General features: G+C 41.2%; 1 protein-coding gene across 2 annotated transcripts in view; it reads left to right on the top strand.

Moving 5' to 3' along the window:
* Positions 1-23,154, top strand: part of vps50 (VPS50 subunit of EARP/GARPII complex) — a 146,447-nt gene that overhangs the window by 94,512 nt on the left and 28,781 nt on the right. Inside the window, exons 19-23 of one of the 2 annotated variants that reach the window (XM_016462277.1) lie at positions 6,293-6,411; positions 7,720-7,826; positions 8,923-9,044; positions 14,833-14,907; positions 15,473-15,553. In XM_016462277.1, the coding sequence (XP_016317763.1) occupies positions 6,293-6,411; positions 7,720-7,826; positions 8,923-9,044; positions 14,833-14,907; positions 15,473-15,553 (504 nt within the window). The remainder of the gene's footprint in view (positions 1-6,292; positions 6,412-7,719; positions 7,827-8,922; positions 9,045-14,832; positions 14,908-15,472; positions 15,554-23,154) is intronic. The other variant, XM_016462284.1, reaches the window with a different exon arrangement.

Here is a 23,154-nt window from a genome sequence, read left to right as displayed (position 1 = left end):
CAGAGAACTTCAGCACTCGGATGCGAGTGAGCTCACGTCAGCTCAGGTCCCGCGTGCCTCGCTCTCTCCACACAGAGAGGCTTCCCCCGTACTCTTCACCCAGCCTGACCAGCGTCCCTCTGCCAGCGCGAGTGATCTGGTCTCGTTCGGTGGGAGTGATTACGAGCTGCTGGATGACAGCATGTCATTAGCAGCCTCGGATGCGGATGACCTGTCGGGCTCGACTGCCGACCCTGCCCCCCTGCCGTCGTCCGAGCCCAGCGACGTTAGACCCAGAATGGACACCGAATTACTCTGTGTCCTCTCGAAAGCCATCGAGGAGCTGGGATTGGAGTGCTCTCCACTGGAGGAGCCCTCCCGCAGCCGTCTGGACGAGTGGTTCCTGCCGGGGCGCTTTCAAGCCTCTCGTCAGCGATCCACTCCTTTTTTCCCCGGAGGTCCATGACAAGCTCACCAGGTCGTGTCCCGCCCCATACTCTGCACGTCTCCGTACTTCCGCTTCATCCGCCCTCACTTTGGTGGACGGCGCTGAAGATACGGGGATACGATATGGGTATACAAGAAGCTGCCTCCGCTGAATGAGTCAGTGGCCGCGCTTCTCTGCCCGCCCACTGCTATCGGCTGGAAGGCAAAGGCCGCCCATCCGTCCAAACCATGTAGGACGACTTCAGCCCTCGCTGGACGCTCCTACTCCTCGGCTGGGCAAGCGGCCTCGGCGCTCCATTCAATGGCGGTCCTCCAGGTCTTCCAGGCCAAACTCCTCGCCAGCACGGACGAGTCTGGCCCAGACCCAGCGATGCTCAGGGAGCTGAAAAGCGCAACGGACCTGGCTTTGCGCGCCACCAAAGCTACAGCTCAGGCTATAGGGCGTTCCATGGCCAGTCTGGTGGTTCTCGAGCGCCACTTATGGCTGATCATGACGGAAATCAGTGACGCCGACAAGGTTCCCTTCCTTGATGCTCCGGTCTCCCCGACCGGTCTGTTCGGGCCAGTGGTGGAAGGCTTCGCTGAGCGTTTCACGGAGGCACAAAAGTCGGCCCAAGCCATGCGACACTTCCTGCCAAAATGCTCTAGCTCTGCAGCTGCCTCTAATCGCCCCAAGTCTGTGCCGACTCAGCAGCCAGCCAAGCCTGAGCCTCGATGACGTTCCCACTCGGCCAAAGGCTACCCGTTTCCGAAGCGCCAGGGACCCCAGCCAAAGATAGCACTGGACCCTGCGCCTCAGGTGTCGTCCTGATCTACGGGACAGAAAGAGGAGGAGGGAGCCAAGTCTCGCTGCAGCCAAACCACCCCCCAAGCTGCCTCTCTTAAGCTGCCAATCACCCCATCCAGTTCCGGGTGCAGTCAGCGATGTGTTTGCTGCAAACTCTAGGCCCGTTCAAGCGCCCAAGCAGGGATCCGCTGTTATAGTGGGCAGATTAAAACACAAACATTTTCAAAAAGAGAGCAGATTTCCTCTTCCATTTCTCACTAGTACCATGTCCCTTTGCAGCGACCAGACACTCGAACCAATCCAACCCCTGACTTCCCAGGCCGAGGCATGGCAAGCCATCCCCGAAGTGTCAGAGTGGGTTCTGGGGATAATAAAGCAAGGCTATTCAATTCAGTTCGCTCGAAGACCCCCACGTTTCAGCGGGGTGTTCCCCACTTCGATTCAGAGCAAGGACGCACACGTGCTGCGCTCCGAAGTGAAAAATCTGCTGGCAAAGGGAGCCATAGAGACGGTTCCTCCAGCTCAGAGTGAGTTAGGCTTCTACAGCCGTTACTTCCTCGTCCCCAAGAAGGATGGCAGCTTGCGGCCCATCCTCGATCTCAGACGCCTGAATCGCGCCCTCATGAAACGGCTGTTCAGGATGACTACACTGAAGCAGATCCTCTCGCAAATCTGCCCAGAGGACTGATTGTTTTCTCTGGACTTGAAAGATGCCTACAGGTGCATCTCAGTAAATTAGAATGTCGTGGAAAAGTTCATTTATTTCAGTAATTCAACTCAAATTGTGAAACTCGTGTATTAAATAAATTCAATGCACACAGACTGAAGTAGTTTAAGTCTTTGGTTATTTTAATTGTGATGATTTTGGCTCACATTTAACAAAAACCCACCAATTCACTCAAATTAGACAAAATCTCAACAAATTAGAATACTTCATAAGACCAATAAAAAAAAAATATTCCCCTAAGAATTGGGACACCACTACTATACGTCACACATCACCATACGTCGTCTAGCTCCTACAATACACACACACATACTGGTGTGCATTAGAGCCATTAATTACCGTTCTATATATAATGCGCTGCTTACTGACACACACACACACATACACACACATCAGATATCGCGCAGCTCACACATCCAGGAGCAAAGAAACTTGTCAACGCTGCCCCACGACTTTTATTAATAACAGTTCAAATACTGAATTGCTCGTTATATTTTCCAGCAACTAGAGGATAAAATCGCTGTTTTTGAAGTAAACTCACTCCAAAAAGAAACGCACCGATGCGCACACACGCAACTTTCATCTCTCTCTCTCTCTCTCTCTCTCTCTCTCTCTCTCGAATTGGCAATATTTCAGAAAAGGGTTTAGCGATTTATAATTATTGGGGGTACTAGCCCTCCTCAATGTCTATGGTGGTTATTATCGCCCTGATCAGACATGAAAATAGCCTATGTTGTGGCACTATCGTGCAGTCAGTAATGATATGACGTTAGCAAAGATGTTTTGCAAACATTTCTTTGAGTAACATGACAGTAAATATGAACTCACGATTGAATGTAACATAAAACATGATTACTTTTCATTAAAATCTTTATTAATGCCAAAACTGCTTACATTTATGTGTCTTTTTGTTCGCTCGGGCAGCCATGTTGCCGCTGAAGCCGGTTTACGCTGAGATAAGTCATACCCCTTCGTTTGAAGTGTGGTCCCGAAAAATCTTCGTTTGAAGGGCTATCTGGCCCTTCCCCTACCCCTACCCCTCCAACCAAAAGAGAATCGAGACACCCCTACCCCTTCACGTGAACGCGCGAAACGGAGGGGTAGGTGTTGTAATAATGTAAAATATGTGAAAATTAATGTGTTTTTCGAACAACCTAGTATGAGAGCCTGTTCTAGTACACCCCCAAAACAAAATCAAGACTTTGTAAAAGAGCATAATAGGACCCCTTTAAACTCACCCCTCGGGAAAGGGGAAGGGCTAAGGAGTAGAATTGGGATTGGGCCTTAGACTCAACCCAAATGAGCGGTGGTCGCGACAGAGCGTGCTCTGGTCATACAGCAGCTCACAGCTTCCTTCTAGGTCGGTGTCTCTCGCCCCCTCAAGGTGTTTCAAAAGATGCTGGGCCTTATGGCTGCAGCGTCTCCAGTGCTACAGTTGGGCCTGCTTCGTATGCATCCCCTTCAGTATTGGTTAAAACCGCGGGTTCCATCCCATGCGTGGCATCACGGATGCCTGCTTATGAGGGTAGACCAGGCCTGTGTAACAGTACTGACCTTTTGGAAGAATGCTCAGTGGATGGAACAGGGCGTCCCCCTGGGAATGGTCTGCAGAAGAAAGGTGGTTTCAACAGATGCTTCCAACACGGGTTGGGGAGCTCTGTGCGAAGGAAAACCGGCTTTCGGCCACTGGTTGAAAGCGGAGGATGGTCTTCACATCAACTGCCTCGAAATGCTGGCGTATATCGGGCCTGTCAAACCTTCCTACCAGACCTGAGGGGACACCATGTACTGGTCTGCTCAGACAGCATGACTGTAGTGTCCTTCATAAATCGCCAGGGAGGGCTTTCCTCGAGGTGCCTCTTTGTGCTGGTAGAGCGCCTCCTGGAATGGGCTCAGCTCAACCTGCGCTCACTGAGAGCAGTGCACGTTCCGAGCAAACTGAACCAAGGAGCGGATATGTTGTCACAAAGCAAAGTCCCCTCAGAAGAGTGGATGCTTCATCCGCAGACGGTTAAAAAAATTTGGGTGATCTTTGGCAAGGCGGAAGTGGACCTTTTTGCCTCAAAAGACAACTCGCATTGCCCAATTTATTATTCCAACGACAAGTACGTGTTGGCCCATGACTGGCCCAACCTCCTTCTCTATGTTTTTCCCCCGATCGCCCTGATCCTGCAGGTAATCAGACGAATCAGGGAACAAGAACGCAAGGTTCTTCTGGTGGGCCCCGCTCTGGAGAAACCAGCATCGGTTATCAGAGCTGTCGCAGCTGCTCATAGCAGCCCCGTGGCCCATTCCCCTGAGGCGGGATCTCCTCTCTCAGGAGAACAGGATGATATAGCACCCCCTGCCCGAGCTGTGGGCTCTGCATCTTTGGCCACTCGATGGGAGCCTGCAAGCCTCCCAGAGTGTTTTCTAAACACCATTTCTCAGGTTAGAGCTCCATCTACGAGACGCCTCTATGCCCTTAAGTGGTCGTTTTCTCCACCTGGTACTTAACCCACGGCGAGGACCCATCCGTCTGTGACGTATCGGTGATATTGTGTTTCCTGCAGGAGCTGTTAAGGGGTGCTCCCCATCCACGCTCAAGGTCTATGTAGTAGCTATAACGGCTTCTCATGCCCCTATAGCAGGCCAGTCTGTGGGCAGAAACAACTTTGTTGTCTGTTTTCTGAGGGGGGCTAGGAGGCTGAATCCGCCCCGTCCCCTCACTGTCCCTATGTGGGACCTGCCCACTGTTCTAAGGGCCCTGAAGTGTCCTCCCTTTGAGCCACTGCAGTCTGTTGACCTTCGGACCCTGTCGTTGAAAACCGCTCTGCTGCTAGCATTAGCATCGGTCAAACGAATGGGAGACTTACAGGCGCTCTATGTGAGCCCTACCTGCCTGGAGTTCGGGCCTGGTGACTCTAAGGTCGTCCTGAAACCGAGGCATTGTTATATGCCTAAGGTGCTCTTTACTCCATTCAGGGCACAGGTCATTACATTCTCTGCGCTTCCTCCTTCAGAAGAGGACCAGAAGTTGAATTTACTCTGCCCCGTCAGGGCGCTGAAAGTTTACATCGAACGCTTCGCCCCGTTTAGGCAGTCTGAACAGCTCTTTGTTTGTTTCGGTGGCCGCGCTAAATGGCATCCGGTCACGAAGCAGAGACTTTCTAAGTGGATAGTTGATGCTATTATGCTAGCCTACTCTTCCTTGGACCTGCAATTCCTCATTGGAGTACGAGCCCATTCAACTAGAGGCATCGCCTCTTCTTGGGCATGGTCTAGCGGCGTGTCCATTGCGGAAATTTGTGCGGCGGCCAGTTGGGCCTCGCCGTCCACATTTGCTAGGTTTTATAACCCGGTCGTCCCTGCCTTGCACGCTAGAGTTCTTTCACGCACCTGCTTACGCAGTTCAACACGTAACATGCTCAAACCCATCAGAGGATTTACTTGTGCACTCTCGGCCCTCATAGGCGCCGGGGCTGTGCAAGTCTTCTGGAACGATCACTCAGATCGGGCGTGACCTCTGTGAGCTTAGCCTGTTCGCCTTGGGAGGTGTTTACTATTCTTGTCCCCTTGGGCCTTGAGGTGCCTAGGGCAAGGTTACACATGTAGCTGTTCCTCTGCCATAGCACGGCGTGATTGTACTGGTTCCCATAGAGTCTTAGCAGACGCAGTACGAGTGAAGTATCGATAGGGAACATACTCGGTTACAAACATAACCTCGGTTCCCTGAGATACGGGAACGAGTACTGCGTTGCTAGCCGTGCTATGCAGCTGCACGTCTCAGTCGTTGCTTCAGTCAAAGTAACCTGAATCCTATGGCGAAGTGCCCGCTTATATAGCCAGATGGCCCCGCCCATTCTGGCGGGCTTCTTGGCCATAGGTTCGTGCAGCACTGCTGCCGAGCCATTGGTTCATTTTTAAAGTGTACTGCACGAACCAATGGCCGTGCAGTTACACTGCGTTATTGAAAAAGACTTCAGTTCAGGAGAAAAATGACTTTTTCCCATAGCGTCTTAGCAGACGCAGTACTCGTACCCATATCTCAGGGAACCGAGGTTACGTTTGTAACCGAGTATGTAGACTTCTCAGCCATCTCCCAGTCCAGCTAAGCTGATTTTCAGATGGTTATGGTGGTCTGTTGGAAGAAAAGTGTTGGTCTGTTATTCAAAAGAAAAGCAATTATTGTAATTTTGAAATTGAAATCTTTTGTAATATTTTACAATTCTTCACTTTAAAATCAATTAAATTATTTTTTTCTGAATGAAAGTATTTAAAAAACAGTTTGAATGGTAGTGTATGTATATTTTTGTCAATTTTCGGCTTTTGTGACTCATTCTGGTTTTCCGTTCTGTTTCCTTTCTCTGCAGTATGAGTCAGATGAGCTGGAGAAGAGTGTGTATCAGGACTATGACAGTGACAGTGATGTACCTGAGGAGCTGAAACAAGACTATGTAGATGAACAGACAGGAGACGCTCCAGTGAAGAGGTCAGTACTGAGTTATCATCCAGATGCTCACGTCACACAGGACCACCTCTAGGTTCTGTATACTAAGTAATTGCCCACCAAATGGTATGTCGACAGTTAGTTTACATATGCATGGTTTGATTGGTGTCCTGTTGGCATGTTTTCATAAATTAGTGTGCTGTAGATCCAGGTCGCACATGAATCGGTTCATTAACCCAAGACAAGGTCAGGAGGCAGCAAAATTCTCATTTATGGACTCTTGTTCCCTCTCAGGCAGCAGAAATAGTTTAAATTCACACTGTGTACAGTGAACACACAAGCTATCATTAGCCTCTTATCAGCAAGAAAGGCTTTAATTATTTTATGAAGAATGAGCCTTTTAAGTCCACAAGGCTGCCGTTTAGAGCCATTCGGGGCTTTGAAGTTTAATAAAACGATCTCAAGGAGATTGTTAAAATGGCTCCTTTTGGAATTACATCACATGGTTATGTTTTTCCAACTACGTGAGTGTGCAAACTGGTATTTTTTACATTTCCTAATTGCTCTTGGCTTGGTCTCCGTGTCTAAGTGTGATAGAAATATCATAAATCAAAGAAATGATTAGGAATGTGATTAATCAATGCACCCTGATGAATATTTAATGCCTGTTTGTTGCTCACGAAGATGACTGACAGTTCTCCCTGCAGTAAATCAGCTGGCACATTCCATGTTGTGACACTTCATTGTTAGAGACTGCCACATTTTGAGGGCTCTAACGTTTTGCATATTTAAAATGACATACGTTTTCTTAAACGCAATATGGTGACTCTTGCTCACAATCTGTGACTTCAGTGCTTGTTTAGAATACATCTGGAATATTCTGGGTTCAAGCTGGGTTCAATACAATTTAAGCTCTGTTGACAGAATTTGTGTTGATAATGATTATCACCAAAGAAGTAATTTCAACTTGCCCCTCATTTTCTTTAAAAAAGCAAAAATGGAGGTTTTAGTGAGGAACTTGCAATTCAGTCATATTCAGTTAGGGTTTATGGCAGTGCATTTTCATGGCTATAAAGTTACAAACTTGGATATAACTTTACACAGAAATGGTTGGCGAATAAATTTGTTCACGTTAAAGTCATGTTAACGCACATATTGTACATATGATCTGTGATAAATATCATACAATCATCAGTTCTGCAAAACCCAGAACACTCACTTCAGTTAAATCTGAACCCAGGTTAATGACGGAAGTGTGTGAATGAGATTTTTCAGTTTAAAGGTCATTGAACTCTAATGCTCCTAATAATCCTGGATCTCAGTGTCCCTGCTCTGTCCTCCCTTAATTAGCGTGTCCAGAGAGACACTTCGCAGCCAGAAGAGGTCCGACTACAATCTGAACCGAGCCAATGCCCCCATCCTTACCAACACCACCCTCAACGTGATTCGCCTGGTTGGTGAGTAATTGACCTTTGAGCTTGCACCCATGCAAGACTGATGGTGCATGATAAAGTTGACCCTAAGCAGAAGACCACAGTTTGACCTCTAATTAACATGCTAATAGCTCAATTACTATGAAAGAGGTGCGTTCTTGGAGTCATCTATGTTCTGTTTCAGCTTCCGGTCATTAACTCCATTCTGAGCATGTGCCTGCTCATCTCTTCAGGTTCATATGAACGCTTGCTTGATGTGTTGAATGAGATAAAGGCTATGACACCATTCATATTTAAATGTTCAGTTTAAGGCAAACAGAATCTAAATGCAAAAACATGCTGTCATGAACCCATGGTTGTAAATTTTCTTTTTGATAAAAGTGCTGATTTTGTGAAATGGACAATTTAGGTGGTTTCAAATGTTTTGCTGAAATCAGCTGGAGTACTTTTTACATCCAGATGTTAAAATTGATTAAACACCATCTGGTAACTTCATCAGTATTTTAGAAGACATCCATTTTGATTAGTAAAATTTGGAGCCCTTTAAATTATTTTAGGGTAAGAGGAGAGAAAATGTCCATTTACTCACCTCCATGTCGATCAAATTACAAAAAAATAAATAATCAGGGTTTGAAATTAACACCCGCCAACCCGCCAAATGCGTGTCATCACAGAAAATATTGAGATATTATTTTTTGTCAATATCGCACACCCCTAGTACTGACAAAATGATTCGCAACGGTCGCTTTGTCACGCCCAGTGTATAGACGGCCTCAAACTGTTGATGTATTTCTGTCTTTTTTTTTTGGGCTAGTAGACGTTATGAATGGCTGGTAACTTAAAAATGTTGTAGCCAAATTGGCTGGTGAGTGAAAAAGTTAATTTCAATCCCTGTAAATAATATATATTAACAAAGTTTAAAAAGGGTATTATATTTTAAATATGGCACAAAGGCTTTGAATGGCACATTTGCCAAGGTATTGCATTTCAGTTCTGTATATCTACATTATTTGCATTCATATTTCCCTACATTTTTGGTTTTATATTCTGTATGTGAACCTTATTTGTTTGCCTTTCATATATATTTCACTTTTTTTTCTGATTGATTTTGCTTTTATAGGAAAATACATGCAGATGATGAACATTCTGAAGCCCATCGCCTTTGATGTCATCCACTGCGTGTCTCAGCTCTTTGATTATTACCTGTATGCTGTCTACACCTTCTTTGGCCGCAATGATATGGTATGCATTTCAAAGCATTTTTGTTCTCCTCCATGTTCGGTGTTAATTCTTAACATTATGCAATATTTATTATGTACAATTGGATCCTTGCTGTGCTATGTTGTGTATTTTCTCTGGATGGTACATGCTCATTAAGAAAAGCATGCCAGTACACTCATTGTTTTTTCCTCTAGTGTTTGCAAGCCTCATGGGCACTGTTCTATAATTACTTCCATTATCATGTGAGCAAGTGTTTAGGTGTAGAGTTTGCCTCAAGAGGCTGGACTCTGAACATCAAAGAAAGGTATAAATGTCTGAACGAATTCTCAGTCGCTTATTTGCACTATTTCTAAAAATTAGGTTTGCAGTAGTAATTTAACTCTACTGTAACTTGAAATCTAACTTGCTTTCACAAATAGATAGATGTGCTTCAATGACCCTTGAGAGTTTTGGATAGAGAAAGTTGTGCCTGCAGAAGTTCATGTCTAGAATTGTTAAGTGATTTCAATGCAGACCTCTCTATAGGCTTGTGCCCTCAAGCTACAGTTCTCAAAGCTTTAATAAGCACAGCTTTAGGCTAGATGAATCAGTTTCGAGAGCCGGGCCTTCCTAAATAAAATTAGACAGCAGCTCAATAATCCTCATAATTGTCACTCTTTGAGACTCAATAAGCCGTTTCTGAAGAGTCTTCAATGCCTTCGCCACAACAGCAATATCCCACAATATACCGCACTTTAGCAGCTCCATAGAAAGCAGCTTGTTTCTTGCTCCCCAGAGCACTCTGGTTATTTTCTGTGCACTGTCCCAAATGACCTTACAACTAAGCCACCTCATCTGCCCAAACATTACTAGAATAATGAATCTTACACGGAGTTGCCTTGTTTGCTTTGATTTCCCAGAAGTCTGACTCAAGCCGTTGCAGGTAAACTGGCAAAGACCCCCACTAGTTGCAGTGCAGCTGTTTTAGCTCCCTAAAACTCTGGTAACATAGTAAGGGCATTGTTAAAATAGTCCATGTGACACCAGTGGTTCAATCATAATTTTATGAAGCTACGAGAATACTTTTTGTGCCCAAAGAAAACATAACGACTTTATTCAATGATTTCTTCTCTTCCAGCTCAGTCTTCACCGGTTGAACCACTGCTGTCACGTGGACTATTTTAACGATGTCCTTACTACTATGGAAGGCATTTTCTGCCAATTTTAAATAAATCAGTTTAATTATAAAAATGAAAATGAAAACCAGATTAACAATTTCATTATAGAACACTATACGCAAAATATGTGCAAAAATTGAAAATGAAATGAAATTGTCATTTTCATTTTTATTTTCACTGTGACTATGCATTGTCCCTGACAAATTGAAAAATAAAATGCAGTTGGTGATTTGAAATTTAATTTGCAATGCAATCTCGAGGCAAAGCTGCCAATCTTAAAATATAAAGGCAAACGTGAAAAAGAAAATGCAAATACAGCTTTTACAAAGATTTTTATTAATGCTCGCATAATAATAGTGACACAATTCAAATTAAAATGTAAAGTTTATTTTTTGTTTAATTGTCACTTTTATTTCACAGTTTTCATTTTCGTTTTTATTTTCAAAGTCAACTTATATGCAAATTCTGTGTTGATCAGGGGGCGGGGTTTATTGTTCGCGTGACGTACAGAGTACAGAGGCCCGTTCCCACCACAGTTAAGTAAAAAAATATATGATTCTGTAAGTCGTAATAATGAGAAACGCTCTCATATTAATGACTTAATATCTCATAATAACTCTCATATCAGTGAGAAACTGTCTATTACTTCTATGCATGTGCCAAGCAGCGGAGCAGAAGGGAGCGGCACGCTAGCGACACCTGCTGGTCAAACGTTCACAGCACACTCTTCAAAACGCTCCAAACACTTGAGTAATCATGAATAGCATTAATGATAAGTTATCAGTATTTGAGACAGGCTTCCATAGTATAGTCTTTTATCCATTTGTAACATTCATTTTTGTTTTTCTGCAACAAAACTTTAACGTAGAATCATGATCCAAACAGAAGTTTGGAAACGAGGATTTAAACAAAAGGATTATTAAGACAGCACACGCAGCCCATATATCCAAGTCTGCTAAGGAACGCTTCACCTGGAAAGATGTGTGCAGTGCGCAAACATATATAATCGTCATCTTTTCAAGCAGTTTAGCATACATTCTAAATAATCATCTTAAAGATGTTTTCTGTGTCTAGCCTATCCTTCAGATGAACGCACTTGAAATAGAGGCCTCCATGAAGTGTTCGCTATATTATTATTAACACATAAACCCATACATTTGATGAAGACATTACAATCGAACTTATTAACGAATAAATGCTATTTTATTCAGTTACCTTTAGTTTAAGTTAACACCCCTTACGAAAAAGGTGTAACTTTTTTTGACAGATTGATTTACCATTTATATAATCACAGCTTTACTACAAATGCCATGGTTTAATTATATATTATGTATTTGTGTGTTTTGTTTTGAAGAGCGTGCTGTGAACGTATGAATAAAAAGCTTTGTAAAAACTGTATTTGCATTTTCTTTTTCACGTTTGCCTTTTCATTTTAATATTGGCAGCTTTGCCTCAAAATTGCAGTGCAAATGAAATGTCAAATCACCAACTGCATTTTATTTTTCAATTTGTCAGGGACAATGCATTGTCACAGTGAAAATGAAAATTAAATAATTTCATTTCATTTTAAATTTTGGCACATATTTTGTATATAGTTTTCTATAATGAAATTGTTAATCTGGTTTTCATTTTTATAATTAAATTGATTTATTTCAAATGGGCAGAAAATGCCTTCCATATACTACGTTTCTGGGCCTTGAACATGGTAGTTCCGTTGCTGTCTATGCAGGGTCAGAAAGCTCTTGGATTTCATCAAAAATATCTTAATTTGTGTTCCTAAGATGAACGAAGGTCTTATGGGTTTGGAACGACATGAGGGTGAGTAATTAACGACAGCATTTTCATTTTTGGATGAACTATCCCTTTAAGGTTTGAGCCTGTCAGCTATCCTAACATGGGACTCCCGTTTGTCAGAACTTTTTGAAGTAAAGCCTCATTTCATTGGCATTATCTGCTGCTCAAATGGGTCCATGCCTCTACCTCTGCAAACTGACAATGTGACTTTCCTTCCCAGGCAGTTTGAGAGTTTCAGGACTGCCTTGCCTACTTCATAAAGTCATGGGCCTTTTGAACACTATTGCAGGTTTAAATGAATTCCTGAGTGCAGAGGGAGTGACATTGAAGGGGCATTGAATTTTCTTACTGTTTTCCACCTATGTGAGCTGGGAGAATTTGTTGAGGAAGCAAGCTTGTTAAACAGCATTGGAGGCCATAATAAAGCTGTTGGTTGGGGCATTGGTTTGGCAGTGGCAGCCGAAGGGCGTCTGACTGAACCTGTTAAAGACAAGAACTGCCTGCTGTTCTTGGACTTCTGTTCTTGGATTTTCAGACCTCTACTGCCTTGCAAACAGACCTCAACATTTGCATCTTCCACCTTGTTTCACAGCTGCGCTTACTTACCCAGCTCACTGTTGACCACCTCAAAAAGATGTTCATTCTTTGTAGTCTTCAAGAAGTCATTAACTTTTTCTCTGGGAAGCAGAAGCTGAACAGTTGGATCCTTAGTGCGCTAATAACATTATTCAGTTCCTTTGTTTCATTGTTTATATCCTGACATTCTTGAGAACTATACAACAAAACTAAACCTATCAATAATACCAGCCTGTCAGTCTAGGCTTTGATTAGCCTGACCAGTGACGTGCTGTTTTCTAAATGGAGTGTATGGCCTTCATCAACTGTAAAATAGTGTTTCTGTCATGGGATTTGACAGTAGTCTTTAATCGTACCACACAAGCCAGGTGGGGTTGAAACATTTGTCTTACGAAACAAAAAGATCTCCACACTTCATCTGTCATGCGCTGAATTCTGGTCCCAGTGATGCTTTTATGGCCAAACTCTCTACAGCCTACAGTGATTCCACCTTCCATGTTTTTTTTTCTTCTGACATTTTTTCATATTATCACAGAAGTGTTCCATTTGCACTCTGTATGCTTTGCAAATAATTGTTTGTTTGCTATGCTGAGCCAGTGCTAAATCAAAAGTAAATGCTTTCATGCTGGTAGATTGAGGCCAGTGCCATTGCACACTATAGAGCAGGAGTAAAGTCTTTGCACTCTATTTGGCCTTCGCGTGTGGTTTAGCATCGTTATAAGTCATGATTTCACTTGCAAAGAAGAACATTCCTGGGCAGACATGGGCCACATACAAGGGTGTTTTAAAAACTGAAGGAAATGAGGGGCCCTGAGGAGAATTGAGCTTCTAGATGCATTGATCAGGACAGGGTTTCAAGTGTGAGCTGGATTTCCTGACTTGCTTTCTGAAGACCTGACTCATAATTCCACATATTTGGACACTTATATTTGAACAAGGCTTTGCTGATGTGCAAGATTGAACTTTTTGGCTTTTTAAGCCACTGCTGGTCATTGGAACTAATGCAAACAAGTGAGAAATAAGTCTTCTCCAGCTTGCCAAGGCAGCGCTTTTTTCCCCCTGCATGCCCTCTGAGTGACAGTGTAGTGTATTATCTTTGATATTTAAGTGCTGACCACAGAACTTTTCACTTTAGCTTTGTCCTGACCAAATTCAGCAGAAAATCTGAGGGAGACTGGATACAACCGCCACAAGATCAGCTGTCAGATGCCAGTGAGGTTTGCCTTTAACCCACCCGACGGGTTTGAAGGCACATTAAATAAAACAACACATCTAATCTTTCTCTCTTGCTCTTGTTCTGGTTTTTGCATTCACCTCTTCTGCTGATTGGACAGCAAGAGAAAGAGCATGAGAGGGGTTTCTGTCACTAATGGAAACTTTTCAAACTCTTAAATGAGTAAGAGTAGCTGTCAGTATCAGAGGCAGCCGGTCTCGAAGAAAAGCCGATGGAGACAAAAAAGTAAATATCATTACTTATAAAAAATATTTACAAAGCGGCTGAAATTGATATGCTCATTTGGATTCACTTTTACCCATGACTAACTCCAAACACACAAGACATTCAATCTCATATGGAGATTATGTATTGTGCCATTTCATTTAGTAATGAACAACATTAGGATCTGAAAGGTCTGTACGCCATTGTATACAGCTGGAGTATCAACTCTGCCATGCACATTATTTAAGATGCATTGGTCTTGGCATTTATTGCTCTTTGCCTCAAGTTAATAACTTAGCTTAAAGGCAATGAATGGAAAGAACGGGGAACGATATGCAAGTGGCTTATCTGAAACTGGATCACCTCCAGGATGATGAAGCGCTTGAGTGTAGGGAAAGCCTGAGTAGTGCTTATTAAGTGTTGCAGATAGAGTTAGTAACGGACGGTAAGATGCAACTGTCACACTAACAGATGGGTCCTTTGGAAACTTTGCAAAAATGTTAAAGTCAGAGAAAGACTGCAGTTTTATTGTCCCCCTGGCAGCCATTTGTTCACTAAGTAAATGAAAGTGTTAAATTACACAATACTGTGCTTGCTGTAGTTTTGCTTACACTAATGTGGTGGAAGTCAGTTTTCTTTAATGATTAAATGTGTTATTTAAATGTGTATGTAAATGTGTCTTTTTTAAAATGATTAATTGTGCTTAATTAATGCTTTGCAGTAAAAATTCCCAGTAATTACCATATATTAAAAAATCGTATCCAAAAAAAATCGTATCCTTTCAAATTTTGCTCTTTCATTATTTGCTTTGTGTCGATTTTCCTTTTTGTTTCTCAATACAAAGCACTTCCAATCTGCATCTCTGCCTTCACAAGGCTCTCAACCTGGTGCGTCCAGACCGGTGGTCCCTATCTATTGGGTAAGACTGCTGTGTGGAGCCTGCTGGCAGTAGAAATGCCTGCCACTGTGTGCTGTGTTTTCATCCCCTTACTCATATTTTATATATATATCATATCACGTTTTGTTATAATGCGTGGTTTGGATTTTGGAATTTTTGTATTTCTAACCGTTGCGATGACACAGTGGTCATTGATGTCATTCGCAAATACAGATGCAGTTGAATACTTGTGCAGAACGTTTGTTAAAATTAAATCAATTAGAGATGATTTTTCTGGACATTTTAAATTCGGTCTAGTGGGACTGTCAACAATCTGAAAAAGATTTAATGCATCGCAGTAGTTTTTAAATTCATCAGTTGGTGAATGCAACCAATTCCAATTTAAGTCACCAAGAACTTGTAGTTATCTAAGTCTTGAACCACACTCGTGGGAGCTGTGTGAATGAAGTGCAGTTTCCTGGAGATGATCGGTGGTGTGTGCACTCTGGAGCTTTAGAGATTGCATTTTATGAGTGTGTATTCCTGTATGATTGAAAAGCAACGAAGTCTCTTTCTCACATGGGGTGTGTTTTGTTGTCTCCTGTAGTATGAATCATCTGGGCTGGGTTTGATCAGCAGCAGACTGAGGACGACGCTCAGCCGAATCCAGGAGAGCCTAATAGACGTGGTAAGTAAAAACAAGGCACTTGTAATGCACTCTTTCTGTTTTTTTTTTCTCTGGCCATCTCACTCCTATGGTTCATCTCCTCTCTTGGCCTCTCTTATGTAACCATTACGAATCCGAGTGGAAATGGCAGTGTGATTTTATGTGAGTTCCCTATAGCCTCTCGTCAGGCCTATCATCTCTTACCCCCTCTTACTTTCAGCTATAGCAGCCACAGGTGAGTTAATCACCATCAGTACACTTAGATAGCCCTGCACTCTTGTAATAAATGTCCTTTGGTTTCCATGGTTGCACCCATTAAGGCACTCTGGGCCAAAGGCCTGATACCCAGAATGCACCATATACCTCTTTCTCCTGCACAAATAGGCAGTGATTATATAGGATCTATTCCCCCAGATATCTGAATGTCAAAGAGCAACAAAAGATACTAGTTTGCATAAAATAATGAAACATGATTGTTTTTAACCTGTCAGACTTGCAAGTTATGGTGCTCAGTGGAGTCTGGGAGTATGGCTCTGTCTCCAATACTAAATCTAACCTACCTAGACAGCATTTTTAGTCATCGTAGGAGCATGCAAGTGATTAAGCTATCTCCTAAAGAGATTTCATTTTGGCTGTATTTTGAGGCAGCTACAGTATATTGGTATCTTTTGTGAATAAGGCGATCCCACATCTATTTTATGATTAGCTCAGCAAGAAATTTCCATTCAATATAGCAAACAGAGCCAAGATAAATAGTTTTTCTTCTTTTTTTAAGAGTCTGTAGTAGACATGGCATGTCAAGCAGTGACAGCAGTGTCCTGCAGCTTGGCATGTTATTCTCTGCATGACATGCTATTCTTGACATTATTTTGTGCATCACTTGTTGTCAAGTTCTTGTATAATTATGTACTATATTATGTACTACCATATGTAATTTTATACTATGTGGTATTTTTGAAGATAAATAAGTACTATATATAAATACTATATGTGTGTATTTATATGTAATTATATAGATATTTTATATAGATAGATTTTTTTAAGAAATTCATGTTTTTATGCAGCAAGGATTAGAAATGATCCATTAAAATACATCTGTTACAAAAGATATCTATTTTGAATTCTGTAATGTATCACATTTTCCATACTGAGCATAAATATTATGCATATAATAAGAAATGCCACTTGAGCATCAAATCTGGATGTTAGAATAATTTCTCAAGGATCATGTGACACTGAAGACTGAAGTTGCTGAAAATTCAGCTTTGCACAGGAATAAATTACATTTTAAAATATGCATTAAAATAGAAAACACTTATTTTAAATGTAATCTTTCGCAATATTACTGTTTTTACTGTATTTTTAATTAAAATGCAGCCTTGTTGAGCATAAGAGACTTATTTTCAAAATATTAAAGAGATAGGACACCCAAAAATGAAAATTCTGTCATTAATTACTCACTCTCATGTTGTTCCAAGCCTGTAAGAACTTGAAGATTAAATCCGAGAGCTTTCAGGCCCTCCATTGCACACAAAAAGTATTCTCATAGCGTCATAAAATTACGGTTGTACCACTGATGTCACATGCAATATTTTATTGATGTCCTTACTACCTTTCTGGGCCTTGAACGTTTCCGTAGCATTGCTGCCTATGGAGGGTCAGAAAGCTCTTGTATTTCATCAAAAATATCCTAATTTGTGTTTCGAAGGTCTTACTAGTTTGGAACGACATGAGGGTGAGTAGTTAATGACAGAATTTTCATTTTTGGGTGAACTATCCCTTTAAAATATCATAACGACTTCAAGGTTTTAAAAAGTAATTTGTAAGTATTGTATATATTTTAGGTGTAACTTTTAAAAATAAAAAAGTGCTTAATATGTATATTTAATATTGCAAAGTCTGGATACAAGGTCATTATGATGCATTGCACATGACATTTATGTGTGCTATTTTCTTGTGCTCATTATTAACGTTTGTTTTGCTAGCTACATGTCAGCTAGCCACAATCGGCTGTGAGCATGTAATGGCTCTCTTGTGCACAGCTGTGGCTTTTAACAAGGTTGCCGATCAGCTGCTAATGAGGTTTCAGGAAATAGGCAGCAAGTTCCCTTTATAGGAAATAGACAGCAAGTTAGGTCTCTAAAAACAGTTATGTTGCCATCTGTTTATGCCATGTGCATGATAGGCTTTTCTTTGCCCATCAACTGTTTCACAAAAAATTAAATAAAAGACTATAGATTATTATGCCACTGACAGACAAATACGCCCCCATTATTTATTGGGTCATCATCCAGGATCAGCTCCCAGACTTTTGGTACCTCTTGCATCAAATATCAAGGGACTACATCGCTTATTCCAAAGGGCCTGGCAGGGCGTCAGGTGTCTGTGATAGTGTTGAGAATTGATGGCCTGAAGACTTTTGAGAGCAATTGTTTATTGGCTGGAGGTACTGTCAGGTTTTTAAGATTATACTAGCTTTATGATGATGATTTATTATGGCTACACACTTCATATTCCCAAAGCACTGCTTTAAGTTCTCTGAATATGAATCTTGTATGTTCACCAAGTCTGCGTTCATTTGATAAAAAAAATCTGTAAAATCGGTTTATAATTGTTGAAATATTACAATTTAAAAGAATGTTTTTTTTTTTATATATTATTTCATATATTTTAAAATGTAATTTATTCCTGTGATGGCAAAGCTGAATTTTCCATACCAGATGCGACAAGTTTCTAAAAGCAATAAATTTTTTTTCTCTCCAGACTGAATGCAAAACTGCTGTTTGACATAACACAATCACAGCCAGTCAGAACATATCTGAACATTTGTACCTAAAGGGTGCCTATTAGTAATTTAAGCTATTATTATTGAGCCTTTATGGGTTGCTAAGATACAAAGCTATACAATTTTGCACTTTTTTTCTGTCAGTCTGCCTTAAAGGGATACTCACCCTCATGTCATTCCAAACCTGTATGACTTCTTTGTTGAAGATATTTTAAGAACTATTTTTGTCCATACAGTGAAAGTCAGTGGAGTCCAAAACAACTGTAAACCCCATTAACTTTCATTGTATGGAGTTCTTCACAATATCATCTTTTTTGTTCCGTAGAAAGTCATACATATTTGGAACAACGTGAGGGTGAATAAATGGTGATAGAATGTTAATTCTTGTTTAAAATATCTTTTTAAGGTCCTGGGAGATAAGATACATGGTGTTTACACTGAGTTTTTCTGGAATTTTTTCTTTGGCTAAACTGTCACTATCTTCTGTTTGTTAAAGATTCATATTGTTCATGTCATCTTTAATTTCTTGTCTCTTCTTAATAAGGTCTCAGTGCTTTGTATATAACCTCTTGTAACCAATCGGAGGCAGAGCTGGAAATTCGGATTCACAGATCAGTTAGCCCCACAGATGGGGAAGATACCATGCCAGCTCCTGTATTACATGAGACGCTCATCTGACATAGGAGCTGAGAACTTTGAGAATTGAAATAGTAAAGCACACTGTAGCTGGGATTGGAGGGAATTTCCCATGGGTATTTATACCTACTGTGGCCTGCTTTCCAGCGCAGATACAATGATATCACTCTGCGGCTGGAGCAGAATTAAAAGCTCTTTAAACATTATCGCCTCTTTGGCAAGAACAGACCTCCTGTGAGATTTGATCTTTGCTTTTCTTGGATAGCATGGATAAAAACCTCAAAATGTTTAGAGGGAAAAGCCTTTAGGCTCCACCCCCAATGTGCACAGTGCTGTTTTTGTATGACTCGATAAATCTTTTATTACCTAAGATTCATCCTCTGTAAAAGTTTAGCCTCTGAGTACTTTTCACTATATGCAGATTATTTTTTATAAAGATGAGCATTATTATTATTTTTTTTTTATTGCCTAATTTAGTCAAATATAGGTTGTCTTCATCAACACTTTTAGAAAATAACACTCCCTGTTTAGGCACCAGCATCCTTGCTATTTTTGTCAAAGGTATGCTGTTTTCCAAATGTGTGATTCATGGCACACACATGAACAAGGTGGGCGAGACCTCATTTATAAACCCATTATTGCTGCTCGTTTATAATCTCTTTCTGTTCATTGGATAAATCAGTGGGAGTCAGTGAGCGCTGACCGTGTCCGTTCTCAAGAGGCTTGTGTCACTCAAAGCTAAATGTCTTTTCTTGTCACCTCTTCTCATTTCAGTCCTTCAGTTTTACACATCTTTCAGTGTTCGATTCTTTCATTACTGTGACAAGCTAGTCCTGGTGATTTTCAGCAAATCTCTTATTTATCTGTCTGTCTTTTGTTCCGTCATTCATTCTTTCTATCTTCTATGTTATTTCTGTTGTCCTATACTGTCTGTCTGTCTGTCTGTCTGTCTGTCTTTTGACATTCATATTTCTGTTGTCCTATACTTGCTGTCTGTCTGTCTGTCTGTCGGTCGTTCGTCCTTTGTATCTTCTATCTGTTGTTCTGTAATACTTACTGTCTGTCGTTGTATTTATCTATCAGTTAGCCAGCATGTCTGTCTGTCTGTCCTGCTGTCATTCATTCTTTCTATATTTTATTTGTTATTTCTGTTCTATAATACTCAGTCTGTCTGTCTGTCTGTCTGTCTGTCTATCGTTCAGTCTATAGTACTGTGAATATCTTTTGTGGACAAAACCCATGAAGCTTTAGGAATGATGTAACTAAATAAAAATTATGGTACAGTATGAAGCTATTAATGTAGAGTCATTAATTATAAGTGTAAATTACAATATCTCTGCTGAGCTCTTCTGGTGTGGTTCTCGTTTACATGGTAACAGGTGCTTCGCTTCAGAATCTCTTCAGACTTCCAGAAACCTGCTGTTGAGCTCAATTTGAAGAGAGCCTGAGACAGCGAGTGTGTTTACCTGTCTTTGTTTGCACACAGATGTTTCTGTGTGTGTGGTGAAGTGTCCACTGGGCAGTGCTGAAGGCTTCTCTTTCAGATCTGATAGTGGTTCTCCCTCGGGCCAGCTGCAGTTCTGTGATTAGCTCTCTCCAGCGATGTCATCCAGTCCCTCGGTCCGCTGTTCTGTGGAGCACTCTGTAAACACTGTATTTTAGCTTTTATTACCTCACATGTTTGTGTTCAGGTGTGTGAGCATCTGTTTGTGGGTGTTACCGCATCAACAAACCCCTTGTGTGAACAGCGTTGGTAACTGTTTTTGCGTTCAGCAAGGTTGTACAGTATGTACAATGGAACAAACAAAGATTTTATTTGATTCCTTGCCATCATTTTTTTTTTTCATTTCAGTAAGATCAATTTCACTGCTTTCTGCAGAAAAAAGGGGTTTTACTTGAACTCCAGCCATAGATCCTTCTACAAAGATCAGTTTCAGTTTTGGTGGTACAAATCCAGCAGTCTTAGCATGCATGCAGACAAGATGATTTCTGTTGAGCTAGATTTGAAAAATTATGTCTTCTCACACAATCAGAGCTATCCTAATAGGATTTTTGCATTGTGGCATCAGTCCTGATCAAGTTCACTTTGAAATCAGATAGAAATCAGCACTTCTTTATTTCGTTGAGGCGCAGTCCTCAGTTCACAGAGGTTCTGGCAGTCAGCTGTCTGCCATGGCTCAGTTTCATTCAACAGCTTGGCGGTTAACCTTAAGCCTGTGGTTGGATTGTGGGAGCCGGCACACTGTGACTTGGCTCATATCACAGACTGGCATGATGGCTGCTCGGGGTGAAGCATCAATTATTTCCTCCCACTGTCTCTCCTGTGTTTATGGCAGTCCACAAGGGCATCTGCCTCCATGATTCTCCCACAGGATTAGATCCGGCAGACTTAGGGTATCCTTGGTATGTGCTGTTCTGTTGTTTGTTTGATATCTGGCCAGTTTGTAAAATATACTGTTTTAAAGTATACTGTTTAAAAAAAGAAAGAAAGAAAGAAAGAAAGGGAAAACACAACACTAATATTTGACACTCTGAACATTTGAAAACATCTGCCCATCTCTCAGAACAGTGTTGCTGTGTTAGGCTGACCAAGATGACCAAGATAAATTTCTACTTAACTATTTTATTTTATTTTATTTTATTTATTTATTTATTTTTAGTTTAGTTTAGTTAACACTCTGTTAATGGAGGTGCCGTGCACATAACCATTTCTTATTTTATATTCATATTCATATTTATTTTATATTTAATTTTTTTATCAAATGTATTATTATTATATAACGTATAGAAAATTGTAGTTTATTTTTAATTTATTATGAATTTACCTGACATAATTTGTTTTTGTCTAAAGCAAATCTTTTAAATAATTTAAGGTTTTGAGATTATTTCTTTTCAGCAAATTTATCTTTGCTGTTTCAAAGAACCACCTTTATGAGCTGTTGATTTGATTTCCTTCATCCCAATGAAGCAACAGAGCCTCTTCTTCAAGACCTCATCCTGTAAATTCAAGAAATGGACACTTAAGAGGTTCTAACCAAGCGGCAACCTCCCGCTCTCTCTCGTGAAGCCAACAAGGAGGTGATTTAAACTGTAATTCGTCAACTGGCCGCTAGAAGCTGGCTGCAAAAGGGAGTCAATCCCATAGACTCCCCATGTTAAAATGCCTAAATTTACAGCAGAAAAAAACACGTTTACAGCCTGGTTAAAAAAATTATTTTGGTCTATATAGCTAATTTTGCCCTTCATGACAACTGTGGGGTGAATTTTTTTATAACTCATCAGTTTAAATTATATTAAGCCTTAAAGTTCTGCATAATTAAGGGCGTGGCCACTTGAGTGACTGGTGGATTGCCACTGCTGTCACCACCGTTGAGCTAGGTGGGCGTGGTTTCAGCAACCAGCTCCCGCCTCCTTGCCCATCTTCGATTATCCGGGAGTGACGCGCGGTGACGCGCTGCCAAGATGGCGACGGCCGCCTCCGCCCACTTTGAGCTTCAAAAACTATCTTCGATACCCTACGGGTGACGTCACGGACACTACGTCCATGTTTTTATACAGTCTATGGTTCTAATGCAGGGATAAGGAGACCTGACACAACACATGCAAATGAGGCCTCTAATTCTGTTTGACACCCGTCTGAGAAACAAATTTGGGAAATTAGGAGAGGAAGAAGAAATGAGGAGAGAAATGCATTTGCCAACTGACATTTCTGCCCCGTTTCTTACAGAAACCCTTGAGAGTAAAGAATCAAAGTAATATTGAAGCCAGTGCAGTGTAAACATACTTACAAGAGGAAGAGCCCATTATGAACGGTGCACCTTGGGAAAACCATCTGTTTAATTTGACATTACAGAGCCAAAACGTTTTTCATTACCGCAAACATACTGCATGTGTATGACTAGAAAGATTCTTTAAAGATAAGTGGTATTATTTAGATACATCAGTGCATAGATATTTGAGATTATTGTTCATACATAAAACATTTCCTGACATGTTTTACTCAAGGTGGATGTTCTGTAACCTCATTATAAGTAATGAATCCAACGGCATGTCAAAGATGTCATCAGATTATTTGAGACCCGAGCAGGTCATACCGCAGCTCTAATTACTCTATTTGCAGCATATCAGCTTCTACAATACAGGCGAATCCCAACGACAACAATTATAATTTAAAAGGGTGCACTTCCAGCTGATCCATGTG

This window comes from Sinocyclocheilus anshuiensis, unplaced genomic scaffold, assembly GCF_001515605.1.
Source record: "Sinocyclocheilus anshuiensis isolate Anshui unplaced genomic scaffold, SAMN03320099.WGS_v1.1 scaffold253, whole genome shotgun sequence".
In the NCBI taxonomy this organism is placed as follows: Eukaryota; Metazoa; Chordata; class Actinopteri; order Cypriniformes; family Cyprinidae; genus Sinocyclocheilus; species Sinocyclocheilus anshuiensis.
The sequence above is the reverse complement of the archived record's forward strand: the minus strand, read 5'-3'. Positions and strand labels throughout refer to the sequence as shown.